The sequence below is a fragment of the Buteo buteo genome, chromosome 5 (assembly GCF_964188355.1).
Source record: "Buteo buteo chromosome 5, bButBut1.hap1.1, whole genome shotgun sequence".
Taxonomy (NCBI): domain Eukaryota; kingdom Metazoa; phylum Chordata; class Aves; order Accipitriformes; family Accipitridae; genus Buteo; species Buteo buteo.
The window spans coordinates 40,978,417-40,997,506 of NC_134175.1; the positions used below are offsets into that span (position 1 = coordinate 40,978,417).

At 42.6% G+C, this 19,090-nt stretch overlaps 1 protein-coding gene across 11 annotated transcripts in view; it reads right to left on the reverse strand.

Annotated features, from left to right (window-relative positions):
• CLASP1 (cytoplasmic linker associated protein 1) overlaps nt 1–19,090 on the reverse strand; it is a 186,335-nt gene that overhangs the window by 159,518 nt on the left and 7,727 nt on the right. For all 11 annotated transcript variants that reach the window (XM_075028777.1, XM_075028768.1, XM_075028775.1 and 8 more), the window contains exon 2: nt 13,411–13,885. In XM_075028777.1, coding sequence (XP_074884878.1) covers nt 13,411–13,605 — 195 coding nt within the window. In that variant the 5' untranslated portion in view covers nt 13,606–13,885. The remainder of the gene's footprint in view (nt 1–13,410; nt 13,886–19,090) is intronic.

The window sequence follows — 19,090 nt, forward strand, 5'->3', positions numbered from 1 at the left end:
ATTTTTCTCATATGCCAAAAAAGGACCCTCCCACCCCAAGATTCGCACACAATAGTTTTCAAGCTTCTGAAATGTACAGGGATCTACATACTTTCTAGTAAGGATGTGGATCTCTACAGAGCAAGTTTAAGCCCACAGGCAAGCCTCACTTCCTTCAAGTTCTCTTTTATAGCTCCCTAAACAATAACACAAGTTCCACATGGCCCAGAGATCACAGGTTGGAAACTGGTGCGCTCCAGCCAGAGCGCAAACAACCAGAGAGGGCTTGAGTTGTTCTCATATCAATTCCTATGGCAGTACAAAAAACACCAATAGCCCAAGAATATTTTTTCCCACCTTCTATTTTGTAAAAGCTTTATACAAAACAGCATCTTTCAAAGATGCCACATTCACACAATGCCACAGTAACCAGCATGGAAGCCAAAATTTCTGATATAAATTCACCTTTAATTGACTATAAAAGACTACCAATGTGTTTTTATTTTAAAACCACCAAAACTATCACAAGAAAATACAGATTCAAAAGCTTCAAATAGGGGGAGTGGAAAAAATCATAAATTTCAATCACATACCCTGACTTCTGTAACAAAAGAGTATACAAGATTAGTTACCCCCCCGATTACTTATTATTAAAGGTTAGCCTCAAAGGAAAGTCCCCCAGAGAAAAATTTCTATAAGAAACAAAATTCAAATGTAAATTAATCCTTATTAACACATCAACAGGTAACAGGCATAGATGTTATTAAAAGCATTTCAAGAGTTAAAACTAAACAAGACAGATCTTTCCCACATTAGCTGTGATGTTCATGCAAAATTAAGTCCCATTTCCCAAGAGCCTGCACATGGGCATGCTTTAAGCAGCACATTGCAGCAGGTGGGGTCAATTTGAGTTTGTCTGACTTTAATGGCAGCAGGATCTGGCTGTTAATTAAGCACCAGACTTCCCATTGTCCCAACCCTACCACACCTTTCCTGATTAAAAAAGGCAGCTTTTAGAGCATTTTTGTTTTAGTTGCTGCTCAGCCAAGTTTGGCTGCAGAGCCTTTTTCTGCCCTGTATTCACTTATGAGAACTGCTGCTTTTGCTTATCACAAGTGTCTTTCTGATCCCCAGAAAGCAAGCCCCAATAACACATTTCCTTTCCATCCTCTCAGCTTGAAGATGCCAGTCACCTACAACTGCTGATAGCTATGAAATAAACAAAAGAAAGATAAACAGGCTCAAGTCATCACCATGACCTCCCAGAAGTTTTTCTTGGCTAACCTCCCAGCCTGATGAACACTATCTCAAAGTTCTGGCCTCAACCTCTTCTCTTTGCCTGTGCTTACCTCACCCCAATTTAAAAAGGCACACCAGAACCTGTCCTCCTGCTCTGTTCCTCTCAGATTGTCACATGACAGTCACCACTGGATATCTCCCACAGCAAAAGCAGAGTCTATCTCACCCTCATCCTTCCCCACAGCCCCATCCTTCCTCACATCAGCAGCTCCCTTCTCCTCCAAGCTCCTGGCTCATGCACTCCTGCTCAGATTCCCCAGAAGTCTTTATTCAGGCCTTTTGAACTGCCAGCATTGGCCTGTCTGCACAACAACTAGTTGAGACATGGCCACTTATACAGCTCCCCACACTTTCTCAGTAAATGTCTCATACATTCAAAGCTCATCAGGGTCTGAGGGCTGCAGCTGCACCAAATGAGCCCCTTTGGCTAGGAGCATGAGAGCAGCAGGACCACCCCAGCCACCCCTTCATGGCTAGTCCAATAGAATAATATTGATGTTGGACCAACGATCTTGGGCACATCGTAAAACACACTCCTGCAAAACAATTGTGATAAATTTGGATTCTAGTTAAAAACAAAAAACATATAATACATAGAAGTCTGGAGTACCCACACCGAGTATCTAGCACATATTCTAGCAATTCAACCTGGTTCTCCTCTCTAAATCAACTTTCCCTTCATCTCATTTCCCTCCTTTATGTTAGCTGAAAGGACTGGGGAACCCATGAGACCCACCTGACCTAGATGACTTCACTACTACATCATGAGAAACCTGCTTTCCATAGACAAAAAAGTCAGCAAGCGACCCTCACACCACCTTTCACATAACTTAGTTTTGTAACAGAGCTACCACCTACAAAAGTAACCAACTCTTGTTAAGTGTTTGTCCAGCTACAGCATTCTTCTACAATTCCCATGCACTACTTCCTCCTGAAAACAGCCACCAGAAAACTCTTTGAAAGATGCCTGTAAGATAGCCATTATTTAACCATTACCCCAGATACCTCAGTGATAGCACAATGAAGGGTAAACAGCTGAGAAAAGACCATGTTAGTACCTAACTCTCAATTAAGACCTCTCCCCACCTAGGAACTTGAAGGATACTTTTCAAGTTTATTAAGTCTCTAACCTTGCAGTATTTCATGCAGACCTAAAATCCAGCCTTTCCCGTTTGTCCTAAACACCTAGAAGTTCTCATGTGGTTCTCAGTAGCTCACCTTTCTGCTATTACATATCCTTTCCCTTCCAGCTTTCCCAAACATTCCAGCTCTGCCCCATTTACATCACTACTATTGTAGAGGAAATTGTCTTACCCTGGTACCTTGGCTAGGATGATCCTTCTTTTCACACCCCCATCCCTCTCTAGCAGTTCTGCACATTGAAGTTCTCATCTCTCCACCTTCAAAGCACTGTCATTTGGCCCGAGATGTCAGCTCCTGCCTTCCCACTCATCTGTAGCGCCAGTTCCCATCACACCACTTCTAGGTGCAAGTTTTAAAACAAGAACCACTGCACTTTTCTCCACACATCCTCTCCTGCTTGGGAAAAGCTTCTCATTAATTGTAAAGTAGCTTACTAGAACAGGAAATTCCAGAAGAAACAGATGAAGTTGCATAGAGAGAATAGGACCTGAGCAACACAAAGAAAGAAGCAGAGCTTTTTAAAGGCAACAAGAAAGCTCAGATCTCGACAGGGACTGGAGCTGGTGGAGTCTTTCACAAGTAGACTTATTCGCATAACTTTTTCACAGTCCAGCGACATTATACAGGTAACTTTCCAAAGACCTAAAGGGACAGAAGGTAGAAGAGGTGGACAGTAGACTATCAGGAAAGCCACCTAGGCTTGGAAGAAAAGCCTGGAAGAAAAGCTTTAGCCAGACAGACAAAAGAAGAACAAATATTCCAATCTGTAAGAGCAGGTACGTCCTAAAATCTGTGTGCAGTTTCAGCTTTCCATACAACATCCAATCTTTGCAAGAGAAATTCCTTTTGGAGATCAAGCAGTTCAGCCATGCACGTAACAGCAGCACATCAATGGCACCCTTCATTCCTCAGGATAGAACATTGCAGCGTTCTATCCCTCTGAACACCTCCCAGTTAAACAAGGTACACAACTATCTTTTCCAGGGTCTTAATTTAAAAAGCTAGGACTGTACCCCAGCATCTGCCCAAGGATCATTCTGTCCACAGCACTGAACAGGTAAGAACATGCACAGATACATTGTCTATTGAGGAGTATTGGTTTAAGTAACTTGGTGCAACAGGACCGACTCCATCAGCTATCAGCAGGATTCCCTCCAAAACTCAGGTACACTTTTTTTCATTCCAGTGTGAAAGCTAGAGTTGTCTATATTTATAAAGCTACTATAGAAATTGGGTTCTTAACATGTCTGGCTCCATCAAACAACTTTGGTGATGGGCATACATCAATAAAAGCCTTTTAAACAGTGCTGAACAAGTGGCAACCCGTTTAGCCAAGCTCCCAACAGCAAGACATGAAGTCCTGAGCTGTTAAAAGCAGACATTTGTTCCACGTCACTGCACAAGCAGTGATGCCTCCATTTGCAGTAAGATTTCCAATTAGACCCAACATGACTATGTCACTTGATATTAGTCAGATGGAGAGTCATGCCAATACAAGGCAAGAATACTGTATTTTAACAGAATATAGTTCTAATGGACACACAAAGAACTAAGACAATTAGCAGAAAGACCGCATTTCTAACATACAATTCACAGTAAATGCAGCTATTACTTAAACAGTATAATTTGAAAATACACTGAGTAGAAGCAACTTTTGGTTTTCCATTTGCTATTACCAGGTTCTCAACAACGAGCTGACTGGCATGAACACTCTTACCCTGGCAAGGTGGTAACACCACAGTTAACCTTGCAATGCTTCCATGTCCCAAAAGAGATCCTGCCAGCCCTCACGTTTGTGCGCACGTCCTGCCTGCGTGAGCAGAGCCAGTCACAAGAAGGGTATGGCAGGATGGGACTTTACTACCGAATTTTTTCATTGTTTCCACAAACCTCTCTCCAGAAAGCTACTTTTGGAGATGAAAAAGCATTACTAGGCATGAAAATTTTCTCTCTCACACTTAACACAGGGCCCAAACCTACACATTCTTTCCTCTGGCTAAACTCCCAGCCACGCTACAAAAAATTATCTTGCTTTCCACGCTCTGATAACTGGGACTCTTTGCTCTGATTCTTGAATACTCAAATGTTGCTTTGTTTTAAAGTTTCATATTTGGCACAAAAACAATAACAAGTGAGAAACATAGCAGGTTTTGTCTAGTTACAAAAAAAAAGAGATCCGATCTAGGAAGAAAGTAATCAACAATTTGTGGGAGGTAACATTCACTTGGAGAAAATCAGACTACACGTCTCCACCATGTTCGACACCTCTCCTGCATTTATAATGATATGACCACAGAGCAGACGACACATGGGATACAAATACGTGAGGTAGCTTTACACAAACTCACACATAGCACAGTCCAGTCATCAGAAACCTGGAGCTCTGAGCTAGCCAAGCAGCAGGAAAAATCTGACAGCACTGACCCTCAACTAGATTGTCACTGGTACCCTGGGTGGCTCATCTTAAAGTCAGCTCACATATATTTAAGACAAACCCAAACTGCTACACTGCCATCACTGGCATCCCAAAAGCATTTATATGGGAGTTGATTCACACAGGCACTTCTGACACTGAGACACTTACCACTTCTGTGCTAATAAATTTTGTTAGAAAACAAATAAGAAACAAGTTTTAAGGCCTTGACTGTGAACAATGATATGGTAGATGAAACTAGATGAGCCCAACGGCCCTTGCAACCTGAATTACCCTGTGATCCTATGAGCTGATTCTACTACCATACAGGAAATCTTACCTTTCAGTCTCAAAATGGAATTCCTGCAAAAGAAGGGCTGCCAAAGCTGGAATCACATATCTGAAACATAGTATCCCTGCACCAGACTGCCTAGTTTAGTGGGCTGGTCCTCCAAAAACTAACACAGAGGTACTTAATGTTAAGAACACACTGGAAGGTTAAAAAAAAACATGCATTTTTATTACCATATATCAGGTATTGTTATTGTTCAGTCTTATTTTTAAGGAAGAGATCCTTAAATTGTTTGTCTATCATTCATGTATTCTTCCCTCTCCCCACAACTTCTGAATTCTTTAACCAATTTTAGCAAACTTCAACCTAACATGGTAGAGAAAATAGAGATCCCCAAGATACTATGCTCTTACAAGTAAGAGTAACCAAGCAAAAGAGGTTCCATTGAAAGACAGAGTTCAGCATGAGGAAAACCACAGCATTAGACACCAGCAAATCTAATTTCCTTTGGCTTTTTCTGTGTAGACTTCATAAAACTTCTCTGCTTACAAAAGGACTTAATTAAAAAGAGACAAAGTCAGAGGCAACTAGACCCCACTGCCAGTGGGACTGCCAGTAGGTGATTTTTCATGCTGAAGTTCAAAGGGTGAGACAAGAATGGCTTTCAAGACAACTTCAAGGAATATTCCACAAAGATGACATGGAAGAGTGTGCATACTTTTAGCTGAGAAGCTAACAGGCTGGTGTTGGTGAGGGGACCCTGGGAGCTGAGGAATATTTCTTCCAGCGTCAAGATGACAACAGAACTCCACTGAGCCATTTAGAGACTTGCAAAAAAAAAAAAAAAAAAAAAAATCAAGATGCCTGTAAACCCACCACTGCACCTAACTTCCAGTTCAGGCAACGATCCTCAGGCAGGAGACACCATGTCAGGGAAAATGAGGATTCTCCCTTACTTACCCTGCTACCTACTAAACACAAGGGGAGCTGGATCACACACACCTATGAGCAACTGCTAATTTTAATCCAGAGGTAACAGGCACATGATCCTCAGGCACAGCATGAGCAGTCTCTGTAAGTCACTTTGGGACTTCTGAGAACCAAAACCAGTACACTTTTTACAATATTTGTGTTTATTCACAGTGTTAGAGCACTTTTAGGCACAGTATCATACCTGTTCTACCATACAGACAAAGGACTGAAATGAACTTTCCCTATCATTGCGCATAATCCTGTTATTCTATATTGTATATAAAATATTCAAAATCATCACAAGATCTATCTTAAAACCAAATAGATGTCTTGTCCTTATCTATTCCTCTCCAAGAGTTTTCCAATGTTCTTGCTGCAGGCAACTTTCATCTCACATCCAGACTAAATTAACTCACAGCCAGTTTATACCCGTTCGTTCTTGTGCTAACCTTGCCCTTTAGATCTAATAGTTCTTTCCCCTTGCTGATGTTCACCCCTCTGATGTATTTATAGACAGCAGTCTTATTCCCTTGCAGCCTTCATACTGTAAACTAAACAAGCTAAACTTTCAGTCTCCTCTGGTTAGGCAGGCTCTCCAATCCCCTAAACACCACACTAGCCCTTCCCTGCACCTGTTCCAGCTTGAATTCCTTCCTTGCAGACGGGCAACTAGCACTGTACAACACATGCCACAGAAGGGCCCAACAAGGCGCTGTACAATAGCATTAGTATGCCTTTATGCCCACGGAAATAAATCCCCAATAATCTTCCTTTTCCACCAGTGCATCAGCTATGACCCTCAGCCTGCAGTCAAGCAACACACCCAAGGTTTCCCAAGAGCTAGCAAACTGTGTTAGACCTCTGAATAAACACTAGTGACAAGCACTGAAGTGCTGCAACTGAAACACTATACCAGCATTAAAGGAATTGCTTTATCCTCTCAATTTAGTAACCACAATAGTTCACTCGCTTGTTGACCAGATTTTCAGTCCCAGAAGAGAGCCTGTTTGGCCTCACTAGCCACACTACCAAGCACCCAAGAGAACATGGCTCTTAAAAAAAAAAAAAGCCATAAACAATACTCTTGCCCTGAGCCCATCCCAGCACTAAAATCCTATGGGAACATAATATAAATTTGGTCAGAAAGCAAAATCAGGGGCTCAAATCTCTACAAGTCAGAAGGATATGAAAGGGAGACATTTACTTTGTATCCCATTTTTCTACTCATCTCTCACCACCTGCTACCAGCCACCAAGAGACAGAATACCAAGTTAGACAGACCTTGTGTGTGCCACTACGGAAACAAACTTCTGCGTCATTTATTTCAACATTGGGCCTCTGGTCTTCACACTCCCTTGGCATCCTGTAGGTTCTCGCTGTTTGATTTCATAATAATCTTGGTAAACAACTGAAGGATACCATTGTCTGGTACACTCAGGCTGACAAACTTTTTGGTTGTTTTATGTAAACAGTAGCACATCCACTGCATCCATTGTATATAAAAATACCAGAAAGTATTACTACTCCACTACAGTTCTTCCCACCCCAGCTGGAAAAGGAAAATCCTTCCTGCTACAACTAGTCATTATTACCTTTTAAGTGTTAAGAAAAAGCCACAGGAAAACTCTAAATGCTGACTTGCTACAGCAGGTTTTTGGGGGGTTTTCTGCTGTCCTGAATACGAAGGACTGAAACTAGTATTAAATTTTATCTAGCCCAGCTGATGCAAATCTCCTATTCTGCACTGCACCCTCTATGGCACTCCCCATACTGCTGACAGCAAATAGGCAAGAGCTGCACCATAATCCGATCAAACTACCACACAGAGCACTAAGCGTTGGAAAGGCAGGCCCAGCTACTACAACCAGAGAAAAAAAAATTATCAGCTGGACTGGGAATTAACATCAATGCCTACAGGAAACTGGGTATCCCAGAGCCAAAACACTGCTCTTTTGTAAGTTTAAGGCAGGAAAACCCACCTATTGGGAGCATGCCAGCACAGTAGCCTAAAAATCAAGGACTGGGCACACTCCGCAAATGCAGTTCAAGCCCAATGAGTCTTTAGCCCTTCCTAAGATAGCTTTTCCTCCCAACTAGAGGAGTCATCAGAAGCTGTTTTTGCCAAAATACCTTTTGCAGTATGGCCATAGGAATAGGCAAGGAATAGGCTCTACTCATAAGCCCAGATCTCAAGATCACTCTTCCTCCATAGTCCTTCTCTCATATCTTTGGGGCATCAAAACTAATTTTATTCATTTTTATTAGCAATTACAGCTTCATGGTAAAGAGTTTTTCAGGGATGAAACTGCTAAATGAACGTATGTATTACTGATCCTCACATACTGCCAGCATCCCAAAAGTCACCAGATAACAGCAGCTGCTTGGAAACCCTTTACAAGTCTCTCTTTCTTCCCCAGATGGTGAAGTCTTTTTTCCCCCTGTACATTAAATACTCAACAAAACACACTTACCAAATTATCATATCAACCCATAACCAGGCATGATAATTATTTCTTAAATCAGGATCTCTTCCACAGAATTTCAACCAAAATAAACATGGTATAGAGAACAAATGTATGCTTATAGTGAACAACCATTCATCAGCTTAAGTAACTCTAATGGATGCCACTTTAAACTAAGCCTGCACCATCTGTTCTACCCCTCAATTAGCAAAGCCAAAAAAAATTGTTCAATACACAGTTTAAGAAAGCCAGATAATTCATGTATGTAAGTTTTATTTCTCTTCAGCTCAGTGAAGTATGCTCTTGTAATGCTTGATATTCAGAAAGAGATCAGAAGGGAAGGCTGCTTTCTCTAACACTATCAGGAGTTGTCAGGGGAAATAAAATTTCCCTGCGATATTTCACCATGTAAAATTTCTCCGTAACATCTCACCATACATTTTATTTTAAAGATGTCTCTGTAAGTAACAAAATCAACTAGGAGACAAAATAAATCAAATCTGAAATCCTGCACACCTGAACACAAACAAAGCTCAGGACACAGCCCTGCACAGCTCTCACCCTGACAGACTGGGTCTACCAGCACAGCATTCAGTTCAGCCAGGAGGCCTTTGCAAGTGGAATTGTCCTCAGCCACCCCGTGGCTGTCAACCATGTCAGTTCCTAACTCCCCCTTCATAGGCAAAGCCCAGTCCTGCAAGCTGCTGGGCACAGAGCCTCACACAGATCAAGCTGCACTGGGGCAAAGGGATCATCCCATGCAAGGGTGAGATACTCTCCTTGGCAAGCATAGCCTGTGCAGTGAGAGTAGTGCAGCACCAAAAAAAAAAAAAAAAAAAAATCACTACTTGCTAAAGTGCGGGGAAAAAAACCAAAAAGTTTCATCCAGTTCCTTACTGCAAACCCCCACCCAATTTCACTTCAAACTGGCCTTTCCTACCACTCTGCAACATGAGAAAACATTGAATAGAACCTCTCATCAATTTGATGGACCTTGACCTACCTGCCTGATGGCTCTGTCACCGCCAAATCTCTAAGCTGAGTTCACTCTCGGGTGTTGCTAGTCAAAAAACAAACCAGCAGTACCAAGGGCTACTTCCTGTGTAAACCTCAACTCCAACAGCACAGGCCATATATCACAGGGAAGAGAAAGGTGCAAGAGACCTCAGCCCCATTACTAGATGGGGTGACAGTACAATACTCACCTGTTGTGAAGCAGGCAAGAGAAGGTCACTGCCCATCACCCTCAGTTCACCTTTAGGAATATCAAGCTAGTAGAAAACTACTTTAAGATCCTGGGCACATTCCTTTATGCTACACCTCAAAATGAAACATCAATGGTACATCATAGCTTGGGTACTGAGAAAGGCACATCAGCCACAGATGAGTCAGGAGATCCTGCGTACTTAACAGCATTACTAAATAGTGCCACAAGCAGCTCAAAGTGAGATTGTTCACCAAGGAATTACTGATGTTTTCAGCTGTCTCCCCTTGCTACAGGATTGTGAAGCTGAGAAGACGTGCTGAAGCCCCTGACACTGCTGCACCGTTCTGCTTCATGTCTCAAGACAGACAGCTCAGCGCAGGCCTTAGTTATTGTTCAGGGACTCAAAGCTCTGCAAAATAACTCTTTTCTGTTTAGCAGGGGAGAAAATGGACTCAGGCAGAACCACCACCCTTAAAACAGCACAGATAAAGCAAACAAAGCACGTGAATAAACAGAACAGAGGCAGGGCTCCTCTTTGGTCTTCAGCATCCTGGAATACCTTCCCCAGCCCAGCCTCACCAGTATACCCCACAACTCCTAGTGCCCACACAAACATGGGCCATCTGCTCTAAGTAACTGAGTTCCAGAGAAGACCAAGAGCTCTCAAAGACAATTCATCTTTTCACTCTGCACCATTCTTCTGTCTTTCACCTACCTATAAGTACTTCTGGGAAAACACAGGCCAGGCAATGCCTGTTGGGTGCAGTTCAGGCGCACTCCTAGCAAGCACAGACACGCAAATGGCCTTGCACTGGACCTCGGTTCCTTGCTTCATATAACAATCATCATGTTTCCTTGACTTGAAAAGCATCCTGAACTATCCAAGTGCCTTCCGCATCTAAGGCAGCTGCCTGTTAATGAAGTAGGAATCAGCGACCAGGTCACAATGCCATTTGTTAGAAGAGTTTCAGAGTACTGAGTGCTATCAGAAGTGTGTTAGGTCTCACTCGGTTTCACATATGATACTTTTACAACTTTGACAGCATCAAGGAAAGAAGCATCTCTTTCCCCTCCATCATTGCTTTTTTGCTGCATCACTTGAAAGAGAAGATTGCATTGTCTCCAGTGCCGGTGCTGAGGTCAAGGACTTCACAAAATAGTGTCAGGTTAAAATAGAAATGATGTACAAAAAAACCACCAAAGCCTAAAAATGTCAATGATGGTCATGACTTACGTAGCTTAGACTTGTATGCCAATGAGGGAGAGACAGCTTGAGCCCACCCTGTAAAGGCATAGTTAATTTCATCATCAGTTGAGGCTCCTTTTAATCCAAACTGAACTGGATTGCCTCAGAGATGTCACTTCTCTTTGGCTCGCTGATGTTTCCTCAGTGATAACATACAAGCACAAGCATTTAGTTAGAAGAGTCCTAGACATGCAGGAGCCATGAATCAACTGGATGCTGTCCCAAGATAATGGATCTGTTATCCAAACCTAGTCTAATTCTGAGAGCATACACTTTATCACCTAAGTGTTAGGAAATTTCAGATCACACAAATGATCTCAATCTTTGTTTTAAGCCGATACTTTTTCAAATGAAGGGAGGTGAGCAGAGAAACAGACTGCAAATATAATGGCTTTTTCAACCATGACCAAACAACTGCAGTTTAGCTCTCCAGATGGCTATTCTAGGCCAGTGATGCTTGGCCTTTCACTCTCAAGGTTGTTACACTAATCCATGAACTGGATCAGATGACACCAGCTACCCTGTTCTCACTCACACCAGACAGAGCTGAGCTTCCGAAGCCCCACGCCACAAGCAGTCAAGAAGAAAGGTGACAGTAACACAGATACAGGCACTAAAACAAAAGGAAGAGATTGGCATATGATGATGCACTAAGCCTTGGTGGGATACTGAAGCAGACCTCACTACATCGCTAACCTCCAGGCAGTCGACTTGCCCCACTCAGAGGTTTCACATCTTCTATTATACTCATTCACTGAGAAAACACCCTCCAGACATCCGAGACATGTCTCTGTTATGCTTACTAGAACTTATTAAACACAGCAAATGCTATCTATAGAACACGCACATTAATGAACAGCCAGCTCAGCAGCATGAGTTCTGGAACAGAGTCACTGCAGTACAGAAGTGTCACCAGTTTGTTACTGGAGAATGAATACCACAGTGAACACCAAGTGTGTAGTTCAACAGACAAAAGACTGGAAAGGACAATAGAGGAGAGAGAGAACAAGTTATCCTAAAAGAAATTCTGCAAACTAAGTGTGATGCTGGAATTGCAAAGTACTGTATAGCTCTGTGATCCACATTACTTCATAAAATCCATGCAAACAGCACATTTTGTAACAATTTCAAGTTTACTGTGCTTGGGTTACCTTTCCACCAAGAAATGTGAAAGTCTGTAAGAGAAAGCCAGTTAACAAGAGAAGGAGGAATAAGAATATGCAATGCTCTCAGAAAATTGTGTGTACACTGCTCGTTCATGACAGCAAACTAAGATTTCCTCATGTGCTCTGCCAGAATGGATCCTCTATTGAGACTGTATTGCATTTGGTGGTTTGTTGATTTGTTTTGTTTTGGGCTTTTTTTGTTCCTGCATGCCAAACAGCTTCTACCACAGCTGCTTGTTGACAAAAATGAAGAGGAAAAAATGCAGCTGTGCAGAACACATTGACCAAGACACTGCAATCTCACAACCACTTCAGTCAAAATTAATCTGAGGATGTTGAGCTCCAGAGCACTTGCAACCTATATGGCTAGTCTGTCCTTCACTTCTACAACAAAGAACTCCAGTACAACTCTCAGTTAAGTATCTTCAGGCTCAGCTCTGTAGGAACTTCTAACTCTCAGATTTTTCTGGACTTGTCAGAAAGGAACAGAGTCTCCTACTACATCCCACACAACAGCCCAAGAACCCTATTAAACTCAGAGTGCCTCTGAATGGAGCAGGACATGAGTTTTCCAAGCTACAGCTGAGAACCCCTCCCCACTCCCGCATTACATGGGAGTGGTAGGACTTCCTCACTAAGACCTGTAGGGAGATGAAGCAACATGACAGGGATAACAAGGCAGTGGAGTTCCATGTCCTACGAACTCATTGCAACACTGTCAAATTCAACAGAACATACATACATATGCACAATACCATTTCCTGAGCTAAGTGCAATAGATCAATTTAGTTCAGTTGCCCACAAAATAAGCAAAAAAAAAGTCTAGCAAGATTTAATGACAGTGAAAACTACTGCTGTTTACATATGCTGTTTGCAGTTTTATAAACTTTTTTCGTATGGCAGGAAACCATCAACATTGCTAACTACTGGGATGATCAAAGCATGTCACCAGCACACAGGTACACAAAGAAACTAGGATATCACAAAGTATGAATGCCAAATGTAAATCCATTTATTAAAACTCCATTTACTGAATTCTTACTGCCTTGAGTCCTCAATATCGTATCGGTTATCAACTACCAAGAAATAGGACAAGAATGGTTGATTCAGCATAATTATCAGCTTACAGAACAGTATATTAGAAAGTCTACTATACAGCTTTCACTTAGATCAAGTAGCACTTGACATTGAAACTTCTGACTGTAATCACATTCCATCTGACAAATCTTACCTTATAATTGCTGGAATTTACCCACGAAGTGGCCAGTCCATCAACCATTTTATCCAGCATAGTCTGATCATGTTCAAGATCAGCTGACTTCTGTTTATCTGAGAAGTAATCTATCAATTCCTGGCCAACCTGAAGTCTCTTTCCAACATCCTTCTGCAGCACTTGCGCTAAGCAGTACTCCATACTGGGCTCCATAGTGTCTTAGAAATACAGCACCAGCAAGAAAGCTAGAGGGCAGTAGGTCCGAAAAATCCCTCTATAAACGTACGCAGGAGGTTGCCTCTTTGTTAGATGAAGGTTACTGAGGGTCTGGGTTTCAAAGATGCAATTCTGAGAATGACAACAATGCACCATGTGTGTGTGAACAGCAGCTGGCAGGATATTAAAAGTCCAATTTAAATAACTAGTAATAGATGAAGCAACGAGCAGTGCTGTACTGTTGAGTCTGCAATAATTCCCAATTCAGCAGTCCATTCTGAAAGAAATGAAAAAGAACAGTATTATAGGTTAAATTAAGACTGGAACAAAAAAAAGATCGAAAGCATGTCACAAAATAGGTTATTCATATACAGCTGCGAAGCTGTGATAAGCTGGATAAGAGCAGCATTGTTCTATTTTAAGGAATCAGACAAGGTAGGTCAGGACAAAAACCTTTGGTTATTCTTTACAACAGCAGTTACCCATCAGTTCCCTAGAAGTTTTAGGGACAGACAGCAAATCTGGGGCTTAAGTAACAGCTGATTAGTAATCAATATGATTGCAACTAGCACCATCACCATCCACCCACAAAGGTGGAGACAAAATCCTTAAGCAGGTCACCAGGAAAACGCATCTGCTTTAAGAAGCGAAAGCAGGAAGATGTCTGGATCCTGTTTTGACTGTTAGCCTTCAGTAATCAATGCCATCAGCTGGCCAGCCAGATACAGCAGTAACACTGGGCTCCAGGAATGTAAAATGAGCAGTTTTCAAAAACTAGGTGCTCAAGCTGTTTCCAGGCTGAATTCTGTTACATCCCAACTACACATGCCCAGGAAAGAGCACTCATGCAGCCTAAATACAGTTCAACCAACAGCGCCTGTGGTGTCCTGAGAAACAAGGCCATACATAAGAAAGGCCAGGCCAAGCTTTGCTGCCACTGAGATGCACAGCATCATCTCCGAAATAAGCTTTTGGCTTAAGAGTAAAAAAATGGCTACATGTCTGGGGTTTGGTTATGTTCCTCAACCCTAGAAACTCTCCTGTCCAAGGACTTCATTAGGGACCCAGCTGCAGCTTTTTCTTTTTTTTTTTTTTTTTGCCCTTCCATCTGCAGCCAAACAAATCCTTCCAGGCAGCCAGGGAACAGACCCCAGGCCTGTCCTCCACCCTTGCACAGACCAGGGCTCCCAGCATCGCCACACTGCTTCCTGAAGCATTCTCTCATCACAGGTTAGCTCTTTTAGGAGGGGATGATAAAAATCCAGTGTCTTTTTGTTTCCTGTCTAATAATACCCAAAGCTAGAAATCTGCCCTGCTTTTTCCGCCAGCATGAGGAAAGCAGGTCAAGCTCAGAGCAAGGGAAGAGGCTGTGGAGCAGACACCTGGTTCAATAAACAACTGGAAGGAAGCTGGAGGCACTAGTTCACTAACTGGAAGCACTGGGGCAGCAAATCTAAATACCTTCTGTTTGAGCAAATAAGGCCTTCACAAAAGTCTTAATAAAACAAAGTGGATCTGACAGCAGATGAGATGCACACAAGAACCCTAGCCTGGAAACGAAGGCACACCTCACACAGCAGACTATTTCAGTTCATTATCTCACCTCCGTCCTCCTTGGCCAGACATGCAAACTGCCACATCCCACCAACACCACGCACAGCATCCAGATGCAGCACAGAGGCTTGTGGTCTTGAGCTTCCCTAACCCTACAAGGGCTGCCAGACATGTCCCAGCCGCCTGCACTGGCTGCACTGCTTATTCATCAGGCAGGAGGAGTCACCAGAGAGCAGGTCCCCCTGTTCCAGGCAGCCAGTTCAAATCCCCACTGGCTGACGTGGATCAAAACTGGTTCTGTACATCCAGGGACTCACCTCAGCCAACTGTCTGGCAAATCCTACCATCAGCCAGAAGGGATTGTTTGTGCCTGTAGACTTAACTCCCTCCTCACCTGCAAAAGCTCACCCCCCAGAGCAGCAAGGAAGCATTAGATGCAACTGCACACACAGCACCTAAGGTTTTAAGTTAGTGCCATGATGGCTTACTGCTTGTGACCACTACCCCAATCTGAACTGTCTAAACATACCAAACTCTCACCATTTTGCTTCAAGTCACGTCAAGAGCGATTTGACTTCAAATTCTAGAATTGTCAATACCACTCCCATCAATACTCTTAGATCAATGCCTTTTTTCTTTCTAAAAGGGACACGTTGGTTCCAAACTAGAGGAAAGCCATGCCTTTTCTTATTGCTGCAGCTACAGTTTCTCACTTGTTTCAGTTCAGCACAAACTCCGAAAGCAGTGCTCTGAGCCTTCCCATCCTCAGCCAAAATGGTTCATGACATGGCTCCAACTACCCATGGCAGCACAGGCAAAAAAAAAAACCAGGGCTACTTCAAGCAATCATAAAAGCGCAGCAGAAGTTTTCCTCCGAGTCTCCCTGTCTGTACCTTTGAACATTAGCTCCTGCCCTGCCCTCTAGCATGGGTTGGTCTTGCTCCTTGCTGCAGGTACTCCAGTTGTGAGACAGTATTACATACAGGAATCTAAGCATCTAACAGAAGGGTTTTCACACAGTAGGGCAGCATTTCACTGGACACCTCACTGGCAGAGAGCTACTAGAGAAAGGGCAGGTAAGTGATATTTAGCAGCTACCATGTTCTAGCTGAAACCTTTCAAGTTAGCTGTGTGGTTTGCTTCTGGACTCCAGAAGCTGCACACTTGTTCAGAAGGGGACTCTTCTGTTAAGCTGGATATAACATGGTGAAGAAAGCCCCCTAATTGGTTTTAAAATGGAAATGTGGAACTTGTTTAAACTTGAAAATTCAGATTACAGGAGGGTGTAAATGACTGTTAGTTACCACAGAATAGCCATTTTTTATTAACTTCACACATAGACAAGTCCCAACACATCCAAGAAACCATTAGCTGGCCATACTGCCATGAGAAAGGAACATTCAAAGTTTCAAGTCTTTCTTCTGTGTGGTTTTCATTTAAGAGTTTGTAAGCCTTTGCCTACAAGGACAGAAACAATCTTTTAAGCAAACTAATATAAACAAATTACTTTTGAGTTCCTCATGTTTTAAACATGTGAAAAAAGGCATAGGATAAAAATTATGGTGCACTACAGAAGAACAGATTTGTGTCATAATCTTGAGGATTGTAGTCTAAAGAAGATCCACTATACATTACGGCACCACCATCAAATGCATACAGGGGAGAAGAGCCAGAAATACCTTTGAATCCTGGGGAAAACAGTAATTGTAAGCCAAGAGGAAAGGCTCAGGCTGGCTTGCATCTACCAACCAACAGGTGTTTAAGTTGCCCTTTTTTTAACTACAAAAAAAAAAAAAAAGAGCTTTTCCACACATGTTAGGAAGTCTGTTGACTCCCCTCTTCCTCACAGAAGGAAGTGGAAAAAATACCACCTGAGAAAACCAAGACCCAAGCTGACAAAAAATTACCCTCCCAGGCAATGAAGCATATGGCTGCTATACCTCATCAAGTTTGAAATCAACTGGGCAGATGCTCCCCACATAACAAGCTTTGGAAAACACAAAGCCACAGTCTCAGTCCCAGTGGTCCACTTCTGTTCCTGCAGAATTTAAATGCCATAGTTTTTAAGTAGCCAGTGTTACAAGATACAAACAATTTAGGACTAGGATTTTCAGTACAGCCTCTTCCCACAGAAGCACAGTCATGCAGAAGTCAAAACTAACAAATAAGTGGCACAGGTCCTGTCTTTGGAGCTCCTCCAAGTTTTGAGAAGGGTTGCAAATATAGGCTCCAAAGCAAGGGTTTTCTCTAATCTTCCTACTAGGCTTGTGGTTTGCATACAAGACGACAGGCTAGGCTACATCTGAATGTCAACGTGTAGACAAGATAATCCAAGAGAAAAAAAAATATTCTCCCCACCACCACAGCTCTGTCACTGCAAAAACAGAGTTCCCTCTTTCACTAATAAGCCATCAAAACTATGTGCTTAGTCAAAGCCTCTGCCAGTAACACCTAAATTTTCCATCAAGAGCTATCCAGCAGAAAGCCACTAGGGAAGATTAAGTTTAACACCAGCTTGGAGCTCAAAATGATGAATTTAAAGGAGAAAGTTGACAAAGATTGAATAGCCCAAAGTTACTCATCCTAGATACTAACACCATAACACCATAAAAGTTGGTACAATTCACAGCAAAGCAACTGGCTCAGTACATAGAATAAGTCAATCCAAACCAGTAATATATAAAGGAACCTAAGATGCTGTGGCAACATTAAACTGAGTACATAAGCCAATGAACTTTTTTCAGTGCTTAGGAGAACCCCACTGACCCCAGACTAAGTGAAACTGCATTATTTGCAATTCTCACCTAAGACTTTATCTTAGGATAACTTTACAAGAAATTTTAAATCTTCTTCCTCTTGCAATGAGGAAGGAAACCTGAAGTGTAAAGAATGCAATACTACTCTCCTGGGGGCTTGTCTATACTTGGGACCTCTTCCAACATCACTATTTGACTTTAAAAATTATGCTCCACTCTCTTCTGCTCTAGTCATCAGGTTATCATCTTTGTCATGTTTCACAGTCATCTTCATTTACCAACCAACCAGTGCAGTCCACGACCTCCCCAGTTAACTGCTCTAACACAGCTAACCCAACACACAAGTTTGCAGAGAGACAAAATATTGCTGCCAGCCACAATCACTGGACACAAAAGCCAGGCCCACTCAATAACTAGGCCTTTCTAGTCACCTTCCTGAAGGAATCTCTGTACCTGCTTCCAGCCAGTAAACTTGCCAACAACTTGTAAATGTGGCAACGCTTCTTTGGTGTCTTCCCCCCCTCCCCCCCCGACATGTGGCTAGTTGTAGCCTAGCAGTTGTAGAAATAACACAGCAACACAGTTGTACCAGCAACCCTCCTTCTTCACAGGTCTCAGGACCTAAATGCATACCAACTTCAGTTTAAAATTAGTTCAAGGTACATTAGACAGACATTTCCTTGAACCTTGACCTTCCACAACAAAGAACTCCTCCTTCAGGAGATCTCCACCCTAGTCAACTCCAGCAATTTTTAAAGTATAAAAGCTACCAGGCATCAGACCTGCAGTAGTTCACTGCTACTGGAAGGTGGGCAGCATAAATACTTAACTATTGCGTTTGCCAGCCAAGGCCTCTCAGGCAAGAAGTTCAGAGCAATTAGAACAGCACCTAGAAATCACATACCGCAAAGACCAAATGGACACCTCATCAGCAAGGCAGTGTCAAACTGCAGCTCTGCACAAAGGGTGGAAACTCTCAACCCCTCTGTCCACTCATTCTCCTCTATTTTTGCTCCAAACAGTGCAGCTACCCCCTGCCCAGAGGAGATTTGGTATCAGGCCTTTACAAAGTATGACACTCACTAAGCACTCAATCTACTCTACCCTCCATGTGTAAGTAGCAGTGGACAAAGTAGCTGTACTGACAGTCTCTAAGCTCAAAGTATTCTTAG